The sequence below is a fragment of the Necator americanus genome, chromosome II (assembly GCF_031761385.1).
Source record: "Necator americanus strain Aroian chromosome II, whole genome shotgun sequence".
NCBI classification, from domain to species: Eukaryota; Metazoa; Nematoda; class Chromadorea; order Rhabditida; family Ancylostomatidae; genus Necator; species Necator americanus.
In genome coordinates this window covers 3806751-3832615 of record NC_087372.1, presented here as the reverse complement: position 1 = coordinate 3832615, position 25865 = coordinate 3806751, and the positions used below count along the sequence as shown (strand labels likewise).

The window sequence follows — 25865 nt, the reverse complement described above, 5'->3', positions numbered from 1 at the left end:
TAAATTTTAACGTAACTCGGTTGATTCAGAATAAAAATAAAAAAGAAATAATGAACACAAAGTAATATAAAATTGTAGTTGGTGGTTAAAGCGAAAAAATTCGTTGATATCAGACATTTCAGTAGTGTTTCTGGGTTCTAGGCTAAATATTTCGAAATTTCAATTCCATTTTTCGGTGAAACAACAAAAAAAAATTCACATCACGAATTTCAACTATGATAAATTTTCAACTATGATAATTCGCAAAAATTAGAATAATAATAATTAGAGTATACGAATGAGGAATTTTTAATCAGTTTTTAGGACTTCAGTTAGGAATAATTCTACAGGTTAGGAAACCGAAGCTACGTTGATGCACATCTCCTTTCTTAAAAAAAGAGTGGTTGCTAAAAAAAGATATCAAGGAAAGAAGAATATCAGAGGACGAAGATGAAACCATATGAATTTCTCGGAACCAGCTCTCACTGCAGTCAATTTATTAATCCTAGAAAATTTCCCTCATTCCTCCTAGCTTCTAGATCTTATAATAGCTTTATATTGATCGATATAATAGGATTGAATAATGCGTAAATGTCCAACCACATCAAGAATGAACGTTCTGTGTATTCACTTAACATTTGGGAAACGTCATCGGAAACCTCCAATTTCTTCATGTGTAGAATTTTCTCTTTTAGAGAAAAAAAAAACTTCATTAACACTTAAAGGCATCATCCCAGCCATGAATCTGAGGTCGTACGGATTTCAGGTGGACTATTCGTATACGGGATCGTAGATTAAGGAGTGGGGGGGATTCCGTCCATTTCTCGCCAATTGGCGTTAAAACGGCCCGGAAGATGCGACGTGTGCACAAGGCTGTCGCGCTCCAATCGAACTCGTTGTGGAAAATAGCGCGCCGGAACGCTCGAAGCTGTATCTTTCGGACCGTTTTTTTTCAGGCAATTAGGAAGAAATGAACGGAATTACCCCCCTCTCCTTAATCTACGATCCCGTATAAGAATACTCGACCGGAAATCCCTACCACCTCAAATTCGTGGAATGATCCCTTTAAGAAGTTCGTATTCTTTTGTTTTTTGCTTTCTATTCTTCTAAATACCTTCAGTGTCCTCTATAGAAATAGAGGACACTGAAGAATTTGAATTTTTTCATATTTTAATTATTATTTTATATTTTTTATTTTATTTTTAATATTTAATTTGCACATATTTCGAATCATGTGTAAATGCAAAACATTTAGAAAGACATTTTGTGTTTCTACTTCAAAATATAATGCAATTGACGATTTCTTCCATAAATACATGGGCTCATAATTCATAATAATTCTACAAATGTATTAAAATGAGTCGAATAAATAAAATGCTCTCCCTACACTATCTCCGTCCACACTTTACATAAAATATTATAAAATGAGGAGTTTTTTTTTTCAAACCATGAGTTGTTGTAACTACTTAAAAGCACTAATGTGGAGGGATAGACAAGCTGGATTGCTGTAAAATGGAGAGAAAAGCGTAGTAAAAAAATGTTTCTAAAAGGCAGATTAAAAAAACATGCCTGAATACTAATAATAATAATAATAATAATAATAATAATAATAATAATAATAATAATAATAATAATAATAATAATAATAATAATAATAATAATAATAATAATAATAATAATAATAATAATAATAATAATAAAATTACTATAATAAAATACTAATAATAATGATGATAATAATAACGATAATAATAATAATAATAATAATAATAATAATAATAATAATAATAATAATAATAATAATAATAATAATAATAATAATAATAAAGGATAAAGGATAAAGGATAAAGTGTCTGGCGTAAATCAATCCGCTTGGGCTTGGCGCCCCCACGTTCAGTTCAATTCAGAATCGTTTGAGGTTTACGAACGTGTAACTGGCCTATACAATGACTTGCGGTGGCTAGTCGATGTGTCAAGTCAGTGTTTTGTCTGCTAGACAAGTCTGGTACCAATTTATCGACCCCGGAGGGATGGAAGGCTTGGTGAGCACTAGGGCGGATTCGAACCTCCGATCGATCGTGCAGGAAGCGGAACCTCTAGCCGTTAAACCACACCCGCCCCAGTAATAATAATAATAATAGTAATAATAATAATAATAATAATAATAATAATAATAATAATAATAATAATAATAATAATAATAATAGCGATAATAATAGCAACAATCAGTACTTACATAATGATTATAATAATATCAATAATAATAACATTAATATTAGTATTAATTATAGTATAATACTAACACCGCCTAAGAAGTGCAAAAGAGTTACTGAATTCGCTCGAAACTAAATTCATTACCGAATAATTTATATTTATATTTATATTTATATTTATATTTTATATTGCAATAATTTATAATACTTTCAATTTTATAATTTACAATAGTAATCTATAACATGTATAATACCGTAATACCGTGATATATAATTTTAATATAGTATAATTTATAACATAGTAATGTAATTTGTAGTATTAATAGCTTACAATTATAATGTAAGAAGTAACATTAAGAATATTATTATAAAATATAGATTACACCCATTGAAAATTGGTTGAAAACAGGTGGTATCCTGAAAGTGAAAGTGAGTGTCTTTGGAAGAAAGGTGCGAGACGATTGTTGAGGACAAAATGCGATTGGCCTAGATTTAGCGAGGAGAAAATTGCTGGGAAAGTTACCACGTACATATAATAAGTGCGAACATATGTAGTGTTTTGTGTAGAAAATTTGTTCGCATCAACTATTAATATTCTCTAAAAATGCTTAAAATACCCAAAAAAAAACCACACGAGATACAAAATGAGAGATAAATTCGAGGGCAACGTTTGTATTTTTCATTTTTCTTTTCATATAAAAATCAGAAAGATCAGAAGATGTGTGGAGAAACGGGAGCACCGAGGTCATCAAAGGAAGAGATGGATCTTAGGATCTGTGCTTGACATAAACGCGAAGAGGCTACAGTAATATACTGTGTACCCTATGACTGCACTAGCCTCCCTGGATCCGGGTGGACTAATGACGTGTGGTCCCGGCTAGAGTCTGCCCCGCTTGAAGCGGTCTCGACGGGAACCAATGATTAATTTTTGCAATATATGCTCTCTAAAACTTACGGTATACGTATATCTACAACTTTATGTTGAATTTAATGATTCTAACCATTTTTTTTTTGAATACTTGAAATTTTCAACCACTAGATCAAAAATAGTAATATATTCTAATGTTTTTCACATAAAAACAAGGTAAGCAGTAAAAACATCGCGGATTTCTAATTTTTCCACATCAGAATTTTCCGGAATAGCGGGGGAATCGTAGGTGTTTTCTCTTTTTGCATTTTGCCGGGAGAAAAGCGTTCCGTTGCGTACAAAATCGTATCAAGAAAATGAAAATTTGCAATCACTGATTTTTTTGAAGCTTCAAGATCCAAGATTTATTTCTTCCCAAAGATTACAAGTTTTAAAAAAAGTCTTTGAGGATTAAAAAGAATAACAAGATTAAAAATATTAAATCAATTAAATTTAAAAAGATTTTTTGAAAAAATGTTCTGATTAAAAGGCTAAATAGCTTTAGATAAATATAATATGTACAATATTGCTATATTTTACTAGATTCTAAGTCTTGAGTTTTCTCAAGTTAGTACCCTGTAAATTAGTGAATTTAGAAGAAATAGGAAATTGCCCTTAGCTATAAACAATTAACGCTGAAACACTAATAAAATAAAATAATAAACGATATTAGACGATATCAAACGACGACGACGACGACGAGAACGAGGACGTATCGAAACGAGCTACGACGCGGCAACTTCGACGCGTAGCGTAAGAACCGGAAAACCTCTAAGCGGCTAGGCTAGGATATGGATTCTCGCCGCCGCTGCCGCCACCACCGCCGCCGCCGTCGCGCGCGCGTTTCTCTCATCATTTGTGGTGTCGTCGATCACTTAAATAAGCGCAACGTAACGTTTAACCAACGTTAAACTAAACGAACGTTCACTATGGGATTTTTTGCTCTATGCTAGAACTAGTACCCGATTACCGTAACGTAGGAGGCGGGGAGGGCAGGATTTCTTCTCGGGACAACTTGTTCACATCGCCTACACATTCCCGTGTCGGAAAAACAAGCTATTCCAGTGTTTTTAGGTGAGTGTAAGTTTCACACATCAAATTTTTCTTCCACATACGCACACGCTTAAGAAAATAGGCTTCATTAGCTCGGTGACTAGTTCTTCATGGGATCAGGTTTCTCCGCTCAACTCTGGATGTGATTCCCTTAACATTCACAACATTCTTAGATGCATTTTAAAAGATCGCCAGTTTCTTTTTTTTGCAGCTTATTTCAAGGTCGTCAAGAATTCTCGTGCAGCTTTTATTCCTTAGCAAAAAGTTATTTATTCGTTGTTTAGAATCCTTTCTGGATTAAAATTTCCGTTTATTCCACTCAAGAAAACCGACAAACTTTGAAAAATATCGCCGGTTCATCAGGGAAAGAGGAGGGAATGGATCAGCTTCCTTTTGAAAATTCAATTCTGCTAAGATAATTAAAGTTAAACTTAGTAGAAAAAATAAAAAAGTAAGTAAAAGTAAAGCTAAATTTAATATATAACTACTCTCAGCAGATTCCTTTCAATGTGCCCAACTTACACCGATCGGATGTAGTGGCGCAGTCGGTAGGAGGTTCCGCTGTTGGTGCACCATCGATGGTTCGATGCCGCAGGTGTGTCATGGAGATACTTATTTCCCCATCGATGTGAAGTGATTTTGTGATCATATTGGGAAAATTCAATCAAATGCGCGGATTAAATGCACCACGTAATGAAACGTGATGAATGTAACGGTATAGGGTGGGTGTAGCGCAGCCGGTAAGAGGTTTCGCTATGAGTGCACTATCGGTGGTTCGAAACCGCACCGGTGCCAACCAAGCCGTTCATCCCTTGGATAAATTGGCACCAAACTATCTGCGAGCATCGACAAAACATCGACTTCATACGTCGATTCGTCCTCGCATGCCATCGCAAAAGCTGCACTCGCGTTTGGTATCCTTTATCCCTTTGTCTGGATATCAAGCGACATCAAAAACACTGCAGGAAGACCTCCGATCAGGGGTGGTCAGGGAAACATGGAAAGGGGCGTCCAGAAATACTTCAGCTTCGTCACAGGACCTGAACCGTGTGGGTCTATGAGAGATTCTTGAGCTATAAATGCGATTGTATTTGGCGAAAGCGATTTTTGTCGCCGATCCTGGGTGGAACCGTTGTGGGTCCTGGAGGAGGTGGGGTTCTCTCTCTCGTTCCCGATCGATGATTAGACCTCTTCATGAAGTCCTTGAGAAAGTTTGAAGAGAAAGAAAAAATTTTAAAAAAATTGATGATTTCTCGAGTCGCTTGCGAGAAAAGGTCCCCCTGAGCACCCGTTGCTCGCTATCAGTACAAATGAAGAAGGTATTACTAGTGCCTGCTCGAGCAAATCCGACAGATAACGGGAAAACAGGTGATACAAATATGATCCTTTATCCTTAATCCCTTACTCCTCATCCTTTACCCGGCCTTAGGGATTCTAGCAGTAAAATCTTGCAAAATATAAGAAGAAGTTCTGTGAGAGAGACTTCTACTCGGATTAGCTTCGTATCTGGAACTAATTTTCAATTGGCGACAATTTTTCCCGAAAAATTGAACATATGCGTGCAAGAATTTCAACAGTACAGCAATCAACGTTGAATCCATCCATTCCGTAAACGAACCAACTATCGTTAAATACATTTAAATTCAAATTAATTAAATTGAATTTCAAATCAATTCAAATTTAAAACTGTCTCTATGCGAGAAACATATAATAATATAAAAAATATATAAATAATATATAATATAAAATAATAAATAAATAATATAATATAAAAAATAGAAATAAAGAAGATATATAGACGTTGTATCATATTATTATTATTATATTATTATATCATATTATATGTATTATATAGACAATAAATAGATAACAATTGTAATAAATAATAAACAGACACAAATTTTAACAAAAAAATTATTAACTACGAAACTTAATCGAATGAAATCCGCTTGGATTTTTGTTTCTTTTTTATTTTGTTTTTTTGATTTTTTTTTTGTTTCTGCAGTGTACACGACACTCAGACAGGTTTGCAGCAGGTTGGAAATGTTTCTTTTTTTCATGTTCTTATTCATTTCTTTTCCCGTTGTGACATGTAAACAAATGGAAGAATAAATAAATAAATAAACAAATAAATAAATAAATAAATAAATAAGGCGTTGATTCGATGAAGATGTACGAGTCAAGCACTCCATACAACCTTACCTTACATTATTACACTATTAAATCAATGCATGGCTCCTAAGTTCGTATCCAATAAATTTTTCCTGGGAGGATAAATATGATAGGAATGGAACCTGTTGTTGTTGCAACCTGTTGTTGTAAGTGTTTTTGCAATCATGCTGACCAGGATCATTTGTTTGATTTACTGACACAACCTCAATGAAATGGCAGTTCGTTGCGGGACGCAAATGTCCACTGGATAGACATTTCCAGTTTCTAGTGGATATCTATTACCGGTACGTGGTGGATTTGTCCTCAAGCAAACGTTCTAGTCGATGCTATCAAGTCCAGACAAATTTATCCACCTGTACGAGTTTATCCAGGAGAATAAATGATAATGGATACGGGCTCAGGCGAAGTGTGGCGAAGCGAACGAGAAGCTGATGCATGATCGATCAATAATAAATTACAACCGTTCGATTTGAAATTTCTAACGTATCGACATCTACCTGTTCGTTACAAACAAATTTGGCCAGAAAAAAAAAACGCGGCTAAGATTTCTTTACGATCACAAGCGAGGAGACTTATTTTCTTATCCTTGGATACGCCGATGTTCTTACGTAATGCGTCGATTGATGGATTTCATACATACATAAACAAAAAAAGCAGCTTCGATGCGGATAAAACTGGAATGAGACGAGTTTGAAGTCGACAACTTTCGACTGGCTCAGTATCGGGTCGTTAGCAACTTTAAAAACTCGAGAAAAATAGTCCAATACTTGATTTCAACCCGCTACATTTCACAATTTTTGTGAAGCGGGGCGAACTTGGAGTTATTTTCACAGTTTACTGTCGACTTTCACGAACGAGTTCAAACTCAGTGAAGCGCACTAAACACCTTTGCTTTCCACTAAGAACAGGTTCAGAGGCAACCAGGAAAAAAAACACTTTTTTTTATAAGGACGAAAAAACCGTAGCACTAATGCTTTGGGAGACCTGAAGAGATCTTTAAGGCACCACATCACGAAAATTGGCGTAGTGTGAATGCCTAATGGAAAGCATAGAGTTCGTGTTATAGATTGCGAATATGAGTACGGTCCGGCTCAATCTTCCCTGATTTTCCTAAAAAAAAGCGTGGGAAAACGTTTCTTCCTACGAGTTACGTTAGTACGCGCACCCTTACACACGCTCCGGTCCCCTTAGCAGCCGATTGACTACTTTTCCTTGAATAGGTTGATGAGGAGACCTCAATCGTCCTCGATCGATCGCTCGTGGACGCGCCGCGTGCACGTGGTCCAGGCGTTCAAACGTACTTCGCAGGGAAAAAAACATTTCTCACGCCAGTTTTCAGGACGATTAGGAGGAATTTCGCGGCGCCACACTCATATCAGTAATCTACACCCTAAGCTGTACGTTTTCCACCACGTTCCCACATTACGTCAACCCCCTTTAGTATCTCGTGACGCCAAACCGTCTCGATCTAAATATTAAGGGAATCTATTATTATTATTATATTATTATTAATATTATTATTATTATTATTATTATTAATAATAATAATATTATTATTATATTATAATAATAATAATAATTATTATTATTATTATTATTATTATATTATTATTATTATTATTATTATTATTATTATTATTATTATTATTATTATTATTATTATTATTATTATTATTATTATTATTCATTTGAATTCAGCTGTCCAAATATCACCCACAACGACTAACTCCGATCAATCAGCGGTAAAATCTTAGCAGTTGCTCTAGGATTTACTAAATCGTCAAAGTAAGTTCCGAGTATGGAAGAAGAGTGGGCAATGTCTCTGGATTTATGTAAGATTTGAAAAACTCTTCAAATTTTTTTTACAATAATTTTCTAACTAAGTTTCTTAACGAATACTTGACACTTCGTTCAGTATCCGAATTCTCCGAAACGACATCACTTTTTCGATGACGACGTCCTTGTTTGGTTTCCGTTCGTTCCCTAGAAACATCCGCATTCGCTGCCGGATAGGAGTGAGATCCGTGACGGAGATCAGGTGTTATTCACATTAATTTTTATCTATTTTTACCTAAATATTTATCTGGTCGCCGAAGTGTCGTCTTGGGAAAATTCAGTTCAATCCATGGGTTAAAGGCAGTGTATCATCAGATTGACGATGTTGGGATCAATCGGAGAATGGATGATAGGATAGAGGTGTAGTTCATACGCGTGAGCAATATCGCAGTCAATCTCCACCGGTCATCCAGAAAAATGAGTGTAGAACAATGATATGTGTGTTTCCCAATCTCCAAACGATGCAACTTATTACGCTATTGAACTCAGGCATCTCTGATGTCGTTTGGCATTCGTGCTCCAAATAATATAACTCAAACACATGAGTAGGGGGAATCGCTCCTCTCGCGCAATCGCATACGCATTGCTCTCTGTCGGCATCGCTGTCGGCAACTGTCTTAAGTTGCATCGTTGGAGACATCGGTGCAGCCGAGATTTTTTCACACGGTTTTTTTTCGCCCGGATTACTGGGGAGAACTGAGGGTGATCACACTCATACGAACTATACATCCGTGAACTGCACTCCTGTCCCTGTCTACTGGTCCTCGATTTGCGATCCCAGCATCGTCGAATTCGTGGTATTCTGTCTTCAAATGCAAAGTTTTTTGGGTAAATAAATAAAAAAATGAGGAAAAAAAAAGGAAAAAAGAACGGTAACGAACACCGAGAGTATAGGATCGAAGGAATTTTAAAATGGAGAAAAGAATGATGGATAGATTGTATGCACTGCACATACACCGTAAGCCCTGTACTAGTTCTATCAATAATTCTCAAGAATTTTTAGAAAAACTGACCAGGATGAGGTCATTCCAAGCGAAGAAAATACGAGAAACTAGAGAAGTAAAAGCGATAAGATTGAAAATAATGAAAATTAAAGGAAATAGTGAATAATGTTTAGAAATGGAAACGTCTGAAATGAATTAAATCTCCCTTTTCTCGTGGCGTAAAGGATAAAGACAAACCAAATCCACAACACCTATGACCAGCGAATATATAGGGAACACTTTCGCTTTTCATGGATATCGCTGAAATTAGCCATTCCTTTAGATGACACACACACACGTACACATACACACGCCCAACCAGTAGCCGATTGTTGTGGTCATCGACGTAAACAATCACAAAACACGATCCGAACGCTTCTTTTGGACATTCGGCAGACAAATTGCTTACAGATTCCACAGATACGGTAAAGTATGAATGATCAAAGTGTCATTTCGACTGGTTTCTAACTGTCCAACATCCCCGATTTCTACATTTTTTTTATGGGATCGGGGTGGAAATCTGTTTATATGAAAAGTCTCACTAATCCGTTATCGTTGCAGGAACCCCGAAATTGCAACATTCCATTTTTTTTTTCTGATCGATGAGTAAAGAGCGTAGAGAAAACGCATATAATCTATACGAGTTGTGAATATCGCAGAAAATTTACTCCAATAACCGTAACCCAAACTCAAAAAAGGAGCCTATCGAAAAAAGGATAAAGTCACTGCTACCCTAAGTAAGTCCTAGCACTCCTAACTGGTCAGATCGGATGGGATGTCGGTTGTTTTCAACGTGGATTGGCCGCAAAACGTTTGATTCTCCCCAAAAATTCTGCAGATAAATTTTTAGGAGTTCAAATTAACTTTGTTAGCGATTTCTTCATATGATGCACAAAATAAGCTTACGACACCTCGGATACCGTAAGATGCGAAACTATGTGAGTATAGTTAAAAAAATCACCCCACGAATCTGAGCTAGTACGGATTTCAGGTGGAGTATTCGTGTAGGGGATCGTGGATTAAGGAGAGGGGGTTGATTCCGTCCATTTCTTCCTAATTGCCGTAAAAAACGGCCCGGAGGATACCGCTTCGAGCGTTCCGGCGCGCTATTTTCTACAACGAGTTTGATTGGAGCGCGTCAGCCTTGTGCACGCACCGCACTTCCAGGCCGTTTTTACGGCAGTTAACGAGAAATGGACGGAACCTCCCTCCTTTTCATAATCTACGATCCCGTATACGAATACTCTTCCGGAAATCCGTACCACCTCAGATTCGTGGGGTGATGCCTTTAAAGCAGCATCTATAAAACCATTCATTCGTTCGACGCATTTCATGAAAGTAAGATTGAAATACGGTATCAATCGAAGGAGCGCGCTTTCTATGCTCTAATTTCCATTTTCTATTTTAATATTAATATTTTCTACCTTAGCTAAATTGAGTATCGGACCATCTGGGAAGCGAAAACCCGTTTTAGTGCAAATCGTAGCCGTTGAGGTTTTCGAACGCGTGTTGACCTTCACAATGACTTCACTGGATCCAGCCGATGATCAAGTCAGTGTTTTTATCCTCTCAGACAAGTCTGGCACTAATTTATTGACCTCGGAGGGATGAAAGGCTCGATTGGCACCAGGGCGATTTCGAACCATCTGGCCGTGCTGTCATAGCGGACCTCCAAGGAACCTCCTATAACTTTTTCAAATTCCAGAATTCATTCTGAGAGAACATTTAAAAACTTTGTCTGGCTCGGTGCAATTCAAAATGTTCGCCGCTGAGTTCGATAAAAGTTTACACTGACCTGCCGGGCCGGCCGGCCGACCGGCATTCATGCAGCCTCAGCATCGTTACAGCTGTTTCTAGGATCCACGGCCAACTACGAAATTTTTGAGCGCTCCCAAACTGAATGCAGCTTCTTTACGTGGCTCGATTCTCAGTTATTCCTTCAAATTTTTCGAACTCTTTTAATATTATTCTTTTTGTTTATGTTTTCTCAAGATTTTTTAAATTCAATTTATACATTATATACTATATGTTATCTTATCTATTTATTCGTTATGTCTTTTTTCTTTCGTTATTTTTCCAAGGGGAAGGCCAACGAACGCATTAATGAACGAATTTTGGAAGTTATTTATTTTGGCAAGGTTCCACTGACAACAGATTGAGGGTCCGTTTTTTTCGAAAATATATTAAAGGCCATTTTTTTTTCTTTCCATTCCGTTTTTTCTTTCTTTTTTTGCTGTTTTTTTTTTGTCCCAACTAAGAGAAAATGTATTTTCTTCTTTTCCCCTTTTTTATCGGTACACCACTGCTATATGTGAATAAATTAGATAAATAAATAAATAAATAACATCACAAAGACTATTTCCCACAATAAAGAGGTCAAAGAGAGTGATAGGGTTTTCTTTCTTTTTCTTTCAGTAGATTCCATGTTTTCGTTAAGAATCATAGGGAAATTCCATGAAATTTTTGTTACAAACATAGAACACGAACACGTGAAAATATACGTTCCCGAGAAAACTTCTTTAAAAAATATTATACCTGGAAAAATTACCATCAATTACAAATTTTCAATATGATTTCTTCACTAACCACGTGATCAATTAAATTCAATACGAGTTGAGAAATTTCTCTTCCATTTTTTTTTTGGTTTTGTTTCTGAAAAAAAAATAAGAAAGTTTTAATCGTTGAAAAAATTTATATGTCTGGAATTTCTCTAGGAATTCTACATATTTCTAACGAGAAAACACAAGGAAAATTTTTCTTATCAGCTCATTTTTCTTATCAGAGTCAGCTAAAAGTCGATTTGCGGTAAATCTAAAGTGTTGAATCGGTCACAAAGTGGATTTTCTCTTTCCAAATTGTCTGATCTCTAAGTAGCCATCACGGAAAACCTTCTGCGAAACTAATTATTACTGTATGTAGAACTAAAAGGTTTCCTTGATTTTTTTTTAGAAGAAAGGGTATGTATCGAACATATATGATTAATTGAAGTTTTCGTTTGTCACCCGATGGGAATTCACACATTGTTCAAGTGACCGTTGTGTTAGGTTGATACATTAAAAAAAAAGCGTTTTTTCTTTGAATTTTAAACTCATTCGCAGAAAAAAAAAGAGTTCAGCTTTATTTAACATGTAATTTGAAAGAACATTTCGTTCCTTACAAGACATTATTTTTCATTTTTTATGGTGATTTAATTTTTGTTAGTTCTTAGACCAATATAATATAATAGTAAGTCAATCAACCCCTGAGATGTTTGTTTACAAACCGTTGCACGGAATTTGAAGTTGAGCCTTAATGACGAAGTTCTGATCCAGGAAATATTCTTGGTGCACTTATTTAAAATTACTTCGGATTTATCCAGGAAAGAGTTTAGTTTCCATTTTCGTCTTCATTTTTCATTCTTACAGAGAACAGAAAATATCCTTGTCGGATTTCTGGCGTAAGGAAAAATGGGCGATTCAAATGCATGGGATATGCTTGTTGCTGAAGAACCTATAGAGCGGAAAAAATCTGCATCACCGAGTACAAGTCGAGTGGAATCACAGGTTCTGTGAATTTTTCCGACTGATTTGAAATTTTTCCAGATTCTTAAGGATTTAGGTGTTTCAGGTAGTTAAACTAGACGAAGCTGAACTACATGCGCTTGGCCTGGACAAGGAGGATATTGCTGAGGAAGCTGAGCGTCGAAGAAAAAGTCGTAGCAAGTAAGCGCAATTAGATAAATAGTTAAGGTAGATCGGTTAAATCGAACGTTTAGTGAACTTAAAAAATTCAGTTTCCTTATTTTTCTCTCGGTTATTTTCTTTGTTTTTTTCGTTTTTTCCTACCCTTTTTCTTCCTTTAGATCACCAGCCATCGAGTCTCTACGAAAAGTTTCATCGCATATGCTGCAAAAATTCGGGACATTTATGAAGAAAAAAGATCCAGCGATGCCATTTTACAAAACAGCGGATATCGAGGCGATACCATTGGACTCCCTATGTCAGAGGTGAGTTATTTTTCGCATCTACCACTAGGATTCGTGCAAAGCAAGTTTTTCCTAAGTTTTTCTTTGTGCCAACTGTCCCGAGAAATTCTTGTGCTATCCGCTAATGAGGTAGTCCAAGACTTTTCACCGTGTTCTTCTTCCAGACCTAAGGAATTCTTCCAAGAACCGAAACCGTTCTCTTTTCGTGATCTTGGCAAAATTCTTGTGCCACCGTTGGATGTTAGGCAGGAAAAATGGTTTGTTTGTTTTTTTAACTTGCTTTTTTTTTCTAAAATATTTAAATGAACAAGCTTGAACAGCTTTTTTTCCTCAAAATGTTCTTCATAGAAAAATCTGAGAGACGCACATCCAATGTTAAAATTTATAGAGATTTATCTTGGTAAGAATTTTGTCCTCTCAGAATTTAAATATCAATAAAATACAAACATTCATATACAAATATAAATCTTCTGAATAATAAGTGTAATATATAATGTATAATAATGTATAAATGTGTAATGTACAATAAAATGTATTATAAATGTATAATAAATATTATGTATGATAATTCTGAAAAATCTGAAAAAGTGAATGAATGTGAAGTGAATTCTAATTACAATTTTTAGTTGTGAGCAACTTTTTAATTTTTTTTGTGGCGAAAGAAAATGTCTTTTACGCTCTAACTTTTCAAAAGAAAGTGTGCCGTGTTTTTCTACCTTTTTGATCTCCACCGATCAATTTAGAGCTAGAATGAGCACCGCTATTGCTACCAACACTACCATCACTGCTTGCACTGTTACTAGTGAAATGTTAAAGTTAGAACCTTGATTTAACTGGACTGATGCAAAACGTTCTGGATTGAAGCAGACCATATGAGAAAAAGAACTAATCAATAAATTAAATTATAATAAAATGATCAAAATATAATAATAAAATCATGTATATTTTGAAGAAACTCCATTTAATTTTCACTTTTTCGGTCATGTTTTCGAATTTCTCGATAAAGCAAAAAGAAAAAAACAATAAAATAAAAATAAATTTTAAAAAATAGAAAAAAATGTTCGGAATAAAAGTAGTAATGCAATCGATTATTACAATTTATTGTTATGTTATGTTTGTTTGTTATTACTAAACAATATTCATACTATAAGTTGTAGAATTCCTGTTCTCAAATGATTTTAAGGTAAATGTCATATTTTTCACCATATTTCTTCTGTTTCCACATGTTTCATCAATGATATTTTATGCATGTTTTTTTTATTCACCACTTTCCATGCATATTTTTGTGTGTTACATTAATATTCCAAATTTAGCGCATACCTATTTCGAGGTGCTTCTTTCAACGATGAAGCCGAGCAACTTGAGGGAACTAATGAGGTTCGTTCGACTTCTTCGGCGGTTTCCTGAAATCTGCTCGAATCGAAGTGTTCAGCGTTAAAAAAAACGGTGCATTGAGAGTAAAATGGCTATTGAAATTAGGAATTGGCCAAGTCAAGGTAACGGATAACGCTTTTCCTTCGTATTCTCCTTCTCTTACTTCATCTTCTTTTTCTTCCTCCTTTTTTTTCTTTCCTACACTTTCTCCGAAATGCTTTATCCTATTGGTTTCACACTAATTTCAGGAATTCTGTAATAACCTTCAAAGGGGGCTAAACGCTTTGAAATATTTCCAAAAAAAATGGGTTCAGAAAAATTAGAAATTTGCTAAATCAAAGCAACGGATAACGCTTTTCTTTCTTATTCTCCTTCTCTTATTTCATCTTCTTTTTCTTCTTCCTTTTTTTCTCTTTCTAAATATCGAAATAAAATTCTAGCTTATTTTTAGTTCCACATCTAAGGTAATATAATACAATATGATACAAATATTTATATACAAGAATAAACGTGTTGTGAATTTATGTATAATAAGAGCAAAAATTTTTACTTGGTGAAGAATTTTTCAATTTTTTTATTGTAACGAGAAAAAGTTCCCTTTACACTCTAACCTTTCAAAGGAAAATGTGCTGAGTTTTTCTTTTTACCTTTTCGATCACCACTGACCAATTTAGAGTTGAAATAGGGACACTTACGTCTCCGCATAAAATTCTCCAAATTCAGTTAATCCGGCTACCTGAATACGATCCATTTTGCCCTGTTCATGGAAGTCGACGCCGGTTCGGAAGACGACATCTTGTCACAATGCAACATTTAATGACCAGTGTGGATCAGGATGACGCTGAAGAAACCGCCGAATACCTCTACAAGTACATAGGTTTTAATGGCTTTGTCAATGAAACATGTCCATCTCCTCCACTTTCTGTTTCAGTCAGGATTTCTTAGCTAAAATTATTCGGAAGAAGAAACGTGAAATGTTAAGCGGGAATGAAAAGATTAAAGTGAACAAGGTTATGCACAAAATTAAGGTTAGTTGAATTTATTTGAATTTTATAATCGATTGGCCCATAGTCGAAGTGGTACAGAGAGAGTCGGAAATTTAGAATAAATAAATAAAAATGAATTTCGAACAAACGAATAGAATTAATAAACTAAAAACATATAACAAAACTCAAACTTTCTCTTCTCACCTTCTGACAGAAAAAAACCGTTCAAAATGTAATTATGTAGTGAATATAAACAACTCGTCCTTCCTTACAGATCATAATCGTGAACTAGGAAAAATTTCAAATAAAAGTTAAAACGTAGTTTTTTTTTTCCAAGTGTAAACAAACCGCCAACAAACAAACAAACAAACTGAGACATAAATTTGTTCACAAGCAAAGAAATATACTCTCAAACAACAGCCATTCTCTTTTTTCTGAAAAGCTGGGCTGATTCAAGAACCGTGGAAAAGAATAGAAATTGTTTATTGCGGATATTTCAGGCAAATCTTCTAATCATCTCAGTGGCTTTTCTTTTTCTTTTCTCTGCTTTCAATGGACTATCAAACCTGCAGACGACCGTCAATAATGAACTTGGTGCGGATAGTTTAGCGTAAGTTATCCAAGAAGGAAAATCCAGAAATTTTTTTTCTTTCTTTCCAAATATTTGTGAAGATCTGAAAATTTAACACGTGATCATTGAATAAATGTGGATCTATGGGCCGGAAATTCCCGCACTCTTCCAATAGATTAGCAAAATAGATTTATTGCGATATTTTTCAGATCTTGAGGATGACGGGAAATTGTGAAAAATCCAAGAAAGGTTGATCTTATCCCCTTATCTGTCCGAAATTAAGCTCTTTTCAAATTCAGCTTGCGAAATTCGCTGTAAATATTTATGTCTATGTTTATTTTTTGGTCCAATACCTATAAACTGAAACGAAAAATGCTCTTTTAATTAATTTGCCTGGGATCTCTAGCGAAGATTGGTACTGAACTTTCTTCATTAACGAACAGGCAATAACGATCAATCAATAGCGATCTTGGTTACAGCTCAATCAAGCAAATCAATCAAAACCGACCTTTTTCCAAGATTCAAGTCGAAAATAAGCACCGAAAAATGGACTATTCTGGATTTTCATAATATCCTCAATCCTTTAGGGTACTCTATATGTCACTTGCAATCTCGTCCTTATTCGTACCATCATATATGATAAGTCGACTCGGTTGTAAGCTCACATTAATTACCGCTATGGGGATCTACGTGTTCTACATGGCTGTAAATATTCGACCAAGGTGAACGTTTTATATCTGCAACCCTACATTCCGTAGACCTTTATGCATTGTATCTGAAGCTTTGTTTTTGTTTTTTTTTAATCTGAACACCTTTATTCATTCATTCATTCATTCATTCATTCACCCATTCGTTCATTCATTCATCTTGTCGTTCATTCATTCACTCACTCATTCATTCATTCTTCCTAATGCTCATTTCTACACTCACTCACTCGCTCATTCATTCATTCATTCAATCATTCATTTATTGATTCATTCACCCATTCACCCATTCCTTCCTTCATTCATTCATCTTATCGTTCATTCATTAACTCATTCATTTATCCTAATGCTCATTTATTCACCCACTCACTCGCTTATTCATTCATTCATTTATTCAATCATTCATTCATTCATTCATCATTCATTCATTCATTCATCTTATCGTTCATTCATTCACTCACTCATTCATTCATTCACCCTAATGCTCATATATTCACTCACTCACACGCTCATTCATTCATTCATTCATTCACCCATTTGTTCATTCATTCATTCACTCATTCATTCATTCACTATCTATTCACTCACTTCACCCATTTACTTTCTTTTCCGCTGCCCCTTTCTTTTATGCGATTATTTTCAGCTACTCATCTATAATTCCTGCTTCGATTCTTACCGGAATAGCAGGTATTTCACACAGGTTTAATTAGTAAATAAATAATGATAGTAAATAACAATAGTAAATAATAATGGTAAATAAATAACAGTAATAATAAATTATTGATTCTAATTTAACTAGAGGTAGTACCAAAGACCACATGAAAATATCAAAAAAAAAAAAAATAAAAAACGATAACCAAATCGAAAAACATTTCTAAAGAACCGGATTGAAAACTGTAGATAAATTTATGAGCAATTTGAGATCTGGTGCAGAAAAAAACCTATTCCTATCACTGCTTCTGAATATACGTCCATCACAATTCAATTTCACTGTTTCTACAGAAATTACAAAACGTTTTTTAAAAAGCAAAAAATATTCTATGAAAACTATTTTTCTGATAAGGAGGCAAACTTTGTTCTACTTCTCCCATTATCATTGTCAAATATAAGTTTTATAGGTTTTTATGTACATTTCTGGCAAAATATCGATCAAATACAGTATGATTGCTTTAGGATCATGCTTATGGGGAGCAAATTGTGTCTACATAACAGAAATGGGTATTCGATATGCACGTTTAAATATTGAAAGTCAAAACACTGTAATTGTACGGTAAGTGACGTCACTTGTGGAGCAAAAATGAAACAATTTTTTTAAATTGCAGATTTTTTGGCTATTTCTTTATGATTATCCATAGCGGACAGGTATTTGGCAACTTACTATCGTCGTTCATAATGACAGCAGCTATGAAGACACCTGAACCACTTGATGAAGTCTATAAGACGTAAGTGTTTAAGGATTTTCCTTTAAAAAAATGATAAGAACACATTTAGCAGTTTTTTTTTAAAGTTATTTTCATTTATCAGGAAAGTATTGATTAGAAAGATATTTCCGCAAGGGAATTTTCTTATCATTTTTCAGATGTGGTCACGCATTTCCGTCAAACTCCTCTGAATTATCCACAAAAGCAACACAAAATTTGGAACGACCTCATCAACGAATTTATTTATCAGGTACAACAAAATTGTTGGTATTGAACAAGCATTTAAATATGTTTGATGTTCGAAATTGAAACATTCTTTGGCCGAAAAAGTTGAAGTTCAAATTATATCGGTCGATTGACCATCCGTTGTTTAGGTTAGAATTAAAGCCATGCTTTCCTTCAGAGATTAGTTACCAACAAAACATGATTTTTCCTTCAAGTAGAGAGAAATAAAAGGCTAGCCACAATTCCCATCATCATCACAAACGATTAGGAAACTAGAAACCGAAGGGATATAAGTGAAGTAATACAGTGGGGAGTGTCGCAGATTCCACCTGACTCTTTTTCGTTCCATCAAAAGGGTCCATCGCCGGCGGCACGACAAGGTCCCGCAGCGCTCCTGCATTGCGCGCGCTTTACGCTCCGCCCACTTTTACCTCTATTAGGCCCAATTTTCCCATTTCGACATTCATTCGAGTGTTCGATGAACGAGCAGAACAGGGAAGATGAGCGGAAGTGACCCGGATGAATAACAAGCCCAATTCTCGAGCAGTACTATCAGCCAGAGAAGGAGTAGGAGGAGCTGCCGCGAGATAGAGGTATTCGGCGTCTCTGGACTGTCTGGTGGAGCAAAGTACACGCCCTCGCTTCCAGGCTTTGGGCTCATGCGTCCAGGGATTTGTACGTGCTTGCGCCGCAGTGAGATTCTGGTTACCTTAAGCCCCCTTTCACTTTGTAGTACCTACATAGGAGCTGAGCGTGACGAAGACCGAATACATGCTGTAGAAAGTGTAAAAAGTCGACTACACAGGAGCTACAAAAGTGGCGAGGCAATCCATATGTGTAGTAATTGATATGTGTGTGCTATATATTATGGTATATTTGCTATTATTCATCTGATTCACACTGTTTTTTGCTGCGAACGATCTCAACGAGTTCGACCGCGGGAGCGCCCGTGGGGCGGCGGTGTGAGGGTCCTCACAAACGTCAGAGCCCAGTGTACGAGCCGGCATGAGACCAGAATAGAGGTAAAACACAGTGAAGTGCGGAGGTAGCCTAAAGGCCTCCCAGTAAATGGCAGCGCGGGGCATAACGTGAGTCATCGATGACGGACCCTAGTGGTTACTATTCACTCGTGCTGATAAGCTCTAGCCCCGACGACAAGGACACTTCGTGAACGTGAGGTGCTAGGATACCAGCGCCAGCTCCTTACAGGACCCTCACATCAATGAGCTCCGGAGCTGAACCTGAAATGTTATAGCCCAAAATTTTTCTTTCCTCCCGGATTTTCCTCCCGGGACAAGAAGGTTTCAATGTATACTTCATATTACTCATACTTATTTATATTTGCTATTATTCATCTTATTCATACTGTTTATTAATACTTGTTATTTATTACCATTTATTTTACTTACTATTATTCATTTCATTTATTTATCCTCTGTTCTATTCTTGCATTTATTTATATTTATTATTGTTAATTTTATTCATACTCTTCATTGTTGTTTTAATTAGTTATTACTTATTTTATTTACTTTTTTAATTAATTTATTTACCTCTTTCTTGTTTTTACACTAATTTATATTTATTATCGTGTGACTTTTTATATTGTTCGTTAGTATTTATTGTTTACAATTAATTATTTTATTCACTGTTATTTGTTATTTTATTCATATTATTCGAAATATCCTTCTAAAAAATAGAGATTAGTATTATTTGTAAAACTGATTGAAGTATTTTTGAAACTTCAACGTATATTAAAGGTTGACCTCAAATCAGCCAAAATCCCCATCAATTTCGTGTTTTCAGTATGTTTGACCTATTTGGCGTGTGCAATCGTTGCAGTAATGATTGTATCGATGTTTCTAAATGCTCTACATAAAGACGTCATCAACAGGTTAATAATTTATTCTAATGAAGAGTCGAAAATGGGTAAATTCAAATTCAATAAAATTGAATGATCAATTTGTTTTAGAAGTAGAGCTCCTGTCTTCGATGCTGCCGTTCTAAAACAAACATTTGTGAACTTTAAAAATATGAAAATAATGTTATTGGTGCCTTTGACTGTTTTCAATGGTGTCGAACAAGCGTTTTTGGCAGGAATTTTTACAAAGGTAATTTTCTTCGAATTCCTCGAGGTTTGAAAATAGAACAGCAAAAAAATGGATTTTCCCAAAATTCCGCATTGGTTGGGTCTAGGAGACGGTCTTACAAAGTTTACAAGACGGATAATTACGTTTAATACCTGGGGTGGATCAAAATGAATAAATCGATCACAAAAGCAGATCGAACAAGTGGTAGGCAAGGCTCCGTGCACAGAGTGATCGCCTTAATACAAAATGAATATCCTGGGGAATTTCCTTTTCTGCCTATCCTTTCCACTAATTTCCATTCTTTTTATTCTTTCTCTCTATACTCTACGGAAACTGTAATTTCTCGATTAGCCACAACAATTCATCATTCTATCTGCGCAACTTCCAGTGAAATTAATCTCGAACCCCTTTTTTCCTGAAATATTGGCAGAGTTAACTGGAATTATGTCTTTCTGTCATAGCAAACAAGGTTTTGTGGATTTTTCATCACTGCCTAATGTATCGACAACTTTGTCTTTATAAACATCCTGAAAATGGTTAGATGTTTTTCGATCCTATGCATATCTAATCAAACTCCTCCTCTCTCCCTGCCAAGCCTCGATATCGTTCTACGTATACTACGCAAAAACTCCAATAGGAAAACAAACTGACGGGTCCCACCGACTAGCGGGGCTGATGAATCTTGGGATGAACATCCGTAAGAACACGGTCGTCCATCAGCCGTGCTTGTCGGTAAGACTGGTCAGTTTGTTTTCCTGCTTGGAGTTGGGGTATGCATAGCATCAAAGAACCTCGGAAACATTTTCGGACCTTTGATGAGGACGAAGTTGTCGAGACGTCAGACCATGAATAGATTTTGACCAAAAGCTTGCTGAATAAACATATAGTCGTGTGAAAACGACATGAAGCACGGACAGTTGCGTAAGCGGCTGCGGTCGGAGCGGTGCGGTGGAGACAGCGTTTGGAATCGAGGTGGGACCATGGGGAGCTGTAGAGATTGGTGGCGGTAGCGAGAATCTTTACGCGATCCCAATCGCTACGCTCCATCACGTCGCTTCGAGCGCAGCTGCTTACGCAACTACTTCATGTCGTTTTGACCTAACTATAGATTCTCTACTGGAATTACTGTCGAGCTAATAAGAACGCCTTCAGAAAAGAAGTTCCCGGTATGAAAAACACATTTTATAATCCAGAAACAGCTGCCCCTTGGGAAACGATTTCAGTGCTTCATGTAAGAGCTCATGAAGACAAACTCATAGCAAAGAAGGAAACCACAGCACCTTTAGGTCACGAATAGGCGGTGTTCAGAGAGTAAGAGTAGAAAATGAAGTAGTTGAAGGGGAATTTCCGGAGGTGGCTGAAAAAACCCGTTTTATTCTCTATCCCGTTCGATGATTTTGTTTTGGGACGAAACGAAGTACAACACTAAGAAGAAAACTATTTCACGATTTGACCCAAACAAAATGCATTAATTAGGATCAAATTATTTTTTTTTGTCCAAAATATCCGAAGAAAACAAATTACTGATGTTGTGGATTTTTAGGCATTCGTTGCTTGTGGACTCGGTGTATCACAGATTGGTTTCGTTTGCACTGCATTTGGTGTCTCAGATGCTGTGTGTAGCTTGGTGTTCGGTCCTTTAATTAAACTTTTTGGTCGTATGCCTTTGTTCGTGTTCGGAGCTGTCAACAATATGCTTATGATAATTACGCTTATGGTAGGATTTTTTTTCGAAATCTTCGTACTTTTTGCTTCGTTAGAGTTTTATTCCTGAGATTTCTATTTTTTTTTCTTAGACAATGGTGCCAGAGACTTATTAATGTTCTTTACCGGAAAAAGAAAAAATGACATAGATTTTTGTAAAGCAAACATTTCTTTGTAATTTTATCTCGAACTGTTTAAAAAAAAACCTGGAAAGTCGGAGATAAAACTTAGAAAAATAAAATAAAATACAGCTCACGTTCCTAGTTTTTCCAAGTATTTGATCGAAGTGTTTGATCAGTTCTAGTTCGTTTTTTTTTAGTTTTTTTCTTTTTTCAGTTCCTCTTTTTTGTTCAGTTTTTCTGAGTAGGGTCCACTGACGTGAAAGATTCACCGATTTACCGGACCTTCTTCTTCTTTAATGTCTCTCTTGGTGTTTTTGTACCAAATTACAGTATCCTAGGTGGAAAACGCTCAATTTTTTTCTCTTTTCAGATATGGCCATTAAATCCTGCTGACAAAGCAATTCTTTACGTCGTTGCAAGTGTATGGGGTGTTTCGGATGCAGTTTGGAACACTCAAATTAATGGTAGTTGTATTTTTTAAGACATAAATTAGCATATATTAAATATTTACGTCCACGACAGTGAAAATTCCATAATCTTGGAGATAGTCTTCAGATAATCTTGCAGTTGGCTGGAAAGAGTGGAGCCGTTGCAATGCGTTCAGACAATGACACATTTGCAATGTGTTCAGACCGTTTTTGTGTTTTGAAAAAAAAACTATTTATTTCTTTTGTGATTAGCATTATTTCTAGCATTTCTAGCGCTGTCTGGTTTTAGTCTACAGTATGGGAATGGAACCCGAAACAAACTGAAATGAAGGAAACTATAGCCCGCTGTCGATTTCTCCAAAACGCTAAAGATTTCCCTTTTTCAAGAATTTAACGACTTTTTCCAGAAGTTTTATGAATCCAAAGAGGAAAGGATTTCTGGCAATTTAGCATTATTAAAGCGTGGTGGTAAAAATAAGTGATTTATGAGACGAATTTCATATGCACAACACTTCTGACTCCGATTTACTTGATACAAGTAAATAGAAATTAAAAGTAAATAAATAAAATTTCGGCGGAACATGTGCATTTCGAAAAATGCAGTCTTTCCTCCCCTGTGACTACTCAGGCTAAAGTAGGGATAAATGGGCAGGTCCTTGAAGAGGGCTTCATTCAAGCAACTGGTTGATTCGTTTCAAAAAAGAGCTTTTTCAACGAAAAAAACATTTTCATATTGAATCCAAGAAAAATTCGTTGCTATTACGCTGAACCTATGGATGAGAATCATTGCAGGATTCTGGGTAGCGCTTGTTGGTCGACAATCACTCGACTTAGCATTTACCAGCTACCGTTTTTGGGAGTCGATTGGACTAGCGCTAGGATTCGTGATGGCTCGATTACTTTCAGTAGAGATTATCCTTCTGTTATCATTATGTCTTCTACTACTCGGGATGACTGGCTATTGCGCTATCGAACTTTACGACGAATTATCTGTAAGTGCAGTTCAGTTTTGGGTTTGTGGTTCCAATTTTTGTCCAGCTCGTAAAGAATTATCAGGAGTAAATCTGTAAAGGAAGCATCTGACGCAGTAAGAAAATCCGCTGGGAAAGCTAGAGATGGGGTTTTAGATTGTGGGATCCGTAGTGGTTCCGCTCATCTCTCCCTAATCGTCCTAAAAACGGCGTGAGAACCATTTTAGTTCCTACGAGACACGTTAGAACGCTTCTCTATGTATACGTTCTAGTCCCCTCATTTTTATTTTTAGCAATATTTTCTTGGTTTTACTTCAATAACCAGTTCGGGAGAACTCACTGGCCTCCGACCGCTGCGCAGCTGGATGCGGCGCGTGTGCAAGGGTGGCCTGTTGCAACTGAAGTCGTCGTAAAGAAATAAATCCTGAATAAATCCTGAATAATCCTAAAATGATCCTAAATAACCCTGAATAATAAAACAATAAAAATCCACGCTGCTCTTTACGACGACTAGGGACAGATAAGCGGAACCACCACTGATCCTGCAATTTACAACCCTATCTCTATCTTTTCCCGGGGAATCCCTCAACACATCAGATTCGTGGTATGCTGCCTTTGAACCAGGTGGCGCTTGAATTGAGGAAAGACGGGAGGAAGAGGGGTTGTGTGCTCTGCGGCAGATGAATCGTATTTAAAGGCCGCATACCACGAATCTGGGGTGGCACGGATTTCAGGTGGAGTATCCGTATACGAGGGCGGCGTGGCGCAGTCGGTTAGAGGTCCGTTGTAGCCACGACCTTGTAGGTCGAGGGTTCGAAACCGCCCTAGCGCTAACCAAGCCTTTCATCCCTCCGGGGTCGATAGATTGGTACCAGACTTGTCTGGGAGGATAAAAACACTGGCTTGATCTTCGGCTGGCCCCTGCAAGTCATTGTATAGGCCAACACGCGTTCCAAAACCTCAACGATTATGAATTCCAGTAAAACGCGTTGGCGCATCCCGAGTGGATTGATACGCCAGTGACTTTATCCTTTATCCGTTTTATTCGTATACGGGGTCGTAGATTATGGAGACCGGGGTAGTTCCGCTCATCTCTCCCTGAATCACTGCAAGCAGTCGACCCCTGAATGCTGTTTTGTATGATGTCTTCTATTGCAGCGCGCCACCCTTGCACGCGTAGTGTCCCTCACGGCCTATCGGGGCAGTCCGAATTGATTTTCGACGAATCGCAGGGCGGAGGCGGCGCAAGGGGTGGAGCGTTGCAATAGATGGGGTCGTACAAACGAGCATTCTGGAGGCGGTTGTTTGCAGTGATGCAGGGAGAGATCAGCGGAACTACCCCCGTCTCCATAGTCTACGACTCCGTGTACGGATACCCCACCTGAAATCCGCACCACCTCAAATTCGTGGGATGCTGCCTTTAACTGATTCAAAGGGATTCGCGGCCGACTACACGTCTAATTTATCCAATGGGCACGAGTATTTCAGGAAACTTCAGGAGACTCGCCCGATCAATAAACTTTTTTCAGGCTCATATTTCGATGATGACTAGGTCTTGCTATGTGAAGAAACGGAGTGGAACTATGTCAATGGAGGCATCATTGCTTAGCCCGAATGCTCTCTAATAAGCCATTCCTGATCCAATGTAAATGTTATTTGCAAATTGTTCATTTCATCCTTTTCATTATTTCAAATGTAGCGGGAATTTTGTATATCATGATGTCCTAAGTAGTAGTAGTAGCACTAAGTTCAAAAAAGAAAAAACTACAGAATGTTTCAAACGAACTGAATAATCATGTGTTTTTGTTATCTTCTACAACCTTCCCTGCTCATTTTCTTTTCTTTTTTTTTGCGGATTTTTGGTTCCTGATGTTGGGAAAAAGTCGTTAAGCCCAAATCTCTTGATCTTTGCTTCTTTTTGTTTTTCTCTTGTTTTTTTTTCTTTGCAAGATTATTACTATGTTTATGTGATCAGTGTGTAAATATCTATGGAAATATCTATGGATTCCTGACGAGTTCCACCCGCACTGGTAATAGGCCCAGCCATCGTCCGGGAAATATCGACCGAGGCGATATCGGACCCCACAATCAGAAAAGTACGAGTTCGCGGATGCTCGTGGATACGGTGCCGATGAAGAATGGTTCAGCAAGTTACAAATAGAGCG

General features: G+C 36.6%; 2 protein-coding genes across 2 annotated transcripts; one reads left to right on the top strand and one right to left on the bottom strand.

The window, feature by feature from the left end:
- Window positions 1-1454: 1454 nt before the first annotated feature.
- RB195_016794 (uncharacterized protein) lies at window positions 1455-4756 on the bottom strand (the record flags this gene model as incomplete). Its single annotated transcript, XM_064183500.1, has 3 exons — window positions 1455-1484; window positions 1545-1684; window positions 4675-4756. 3 exons carry the CDS (start codon window positions 4754-4756, stop codon window positions 1455-1457), a joined length of 252 nt encoding a protein of 83 aa, XP_064039381.1.
- Window positions 4757-12589: 7833 nt separating this feature from the next.
- On the top strand, window positions 12590-25325 carry RB195_016793 (uncharacterized protein; the record flags this gene model as incomplete). The annotated part of the gene is made up of 19 exons (XM_064183499.1): window positions 12590-12685; window positions 12750-12844; window positions 12985-13128; window positions 13272-13364; window positions 14421-14484; window positions 15205-15350; window positions 15413-15509; window positions 15968-16077; window positions 16626-16760; window positions 17386-17429; window positions 17916-18012; window positions 18065-18184; window positions 18322-18413; window positions 20192-20279; window positions 20358-20496; window positions 22019-22192; window positions 22672-22765; window positions 23522-23721; window positions 25230-25325. The coding sequence occupies 19 exons, from the start codon at window positions 12590-12592 to the stop codon at window positions 25323-25325; spliced, it is 2124 nt and encodes a 707-aa protein (XP_064039380.1).
- Between the last annotated feature and the right edge of the window lie 540 nt (window positions 25326-25865).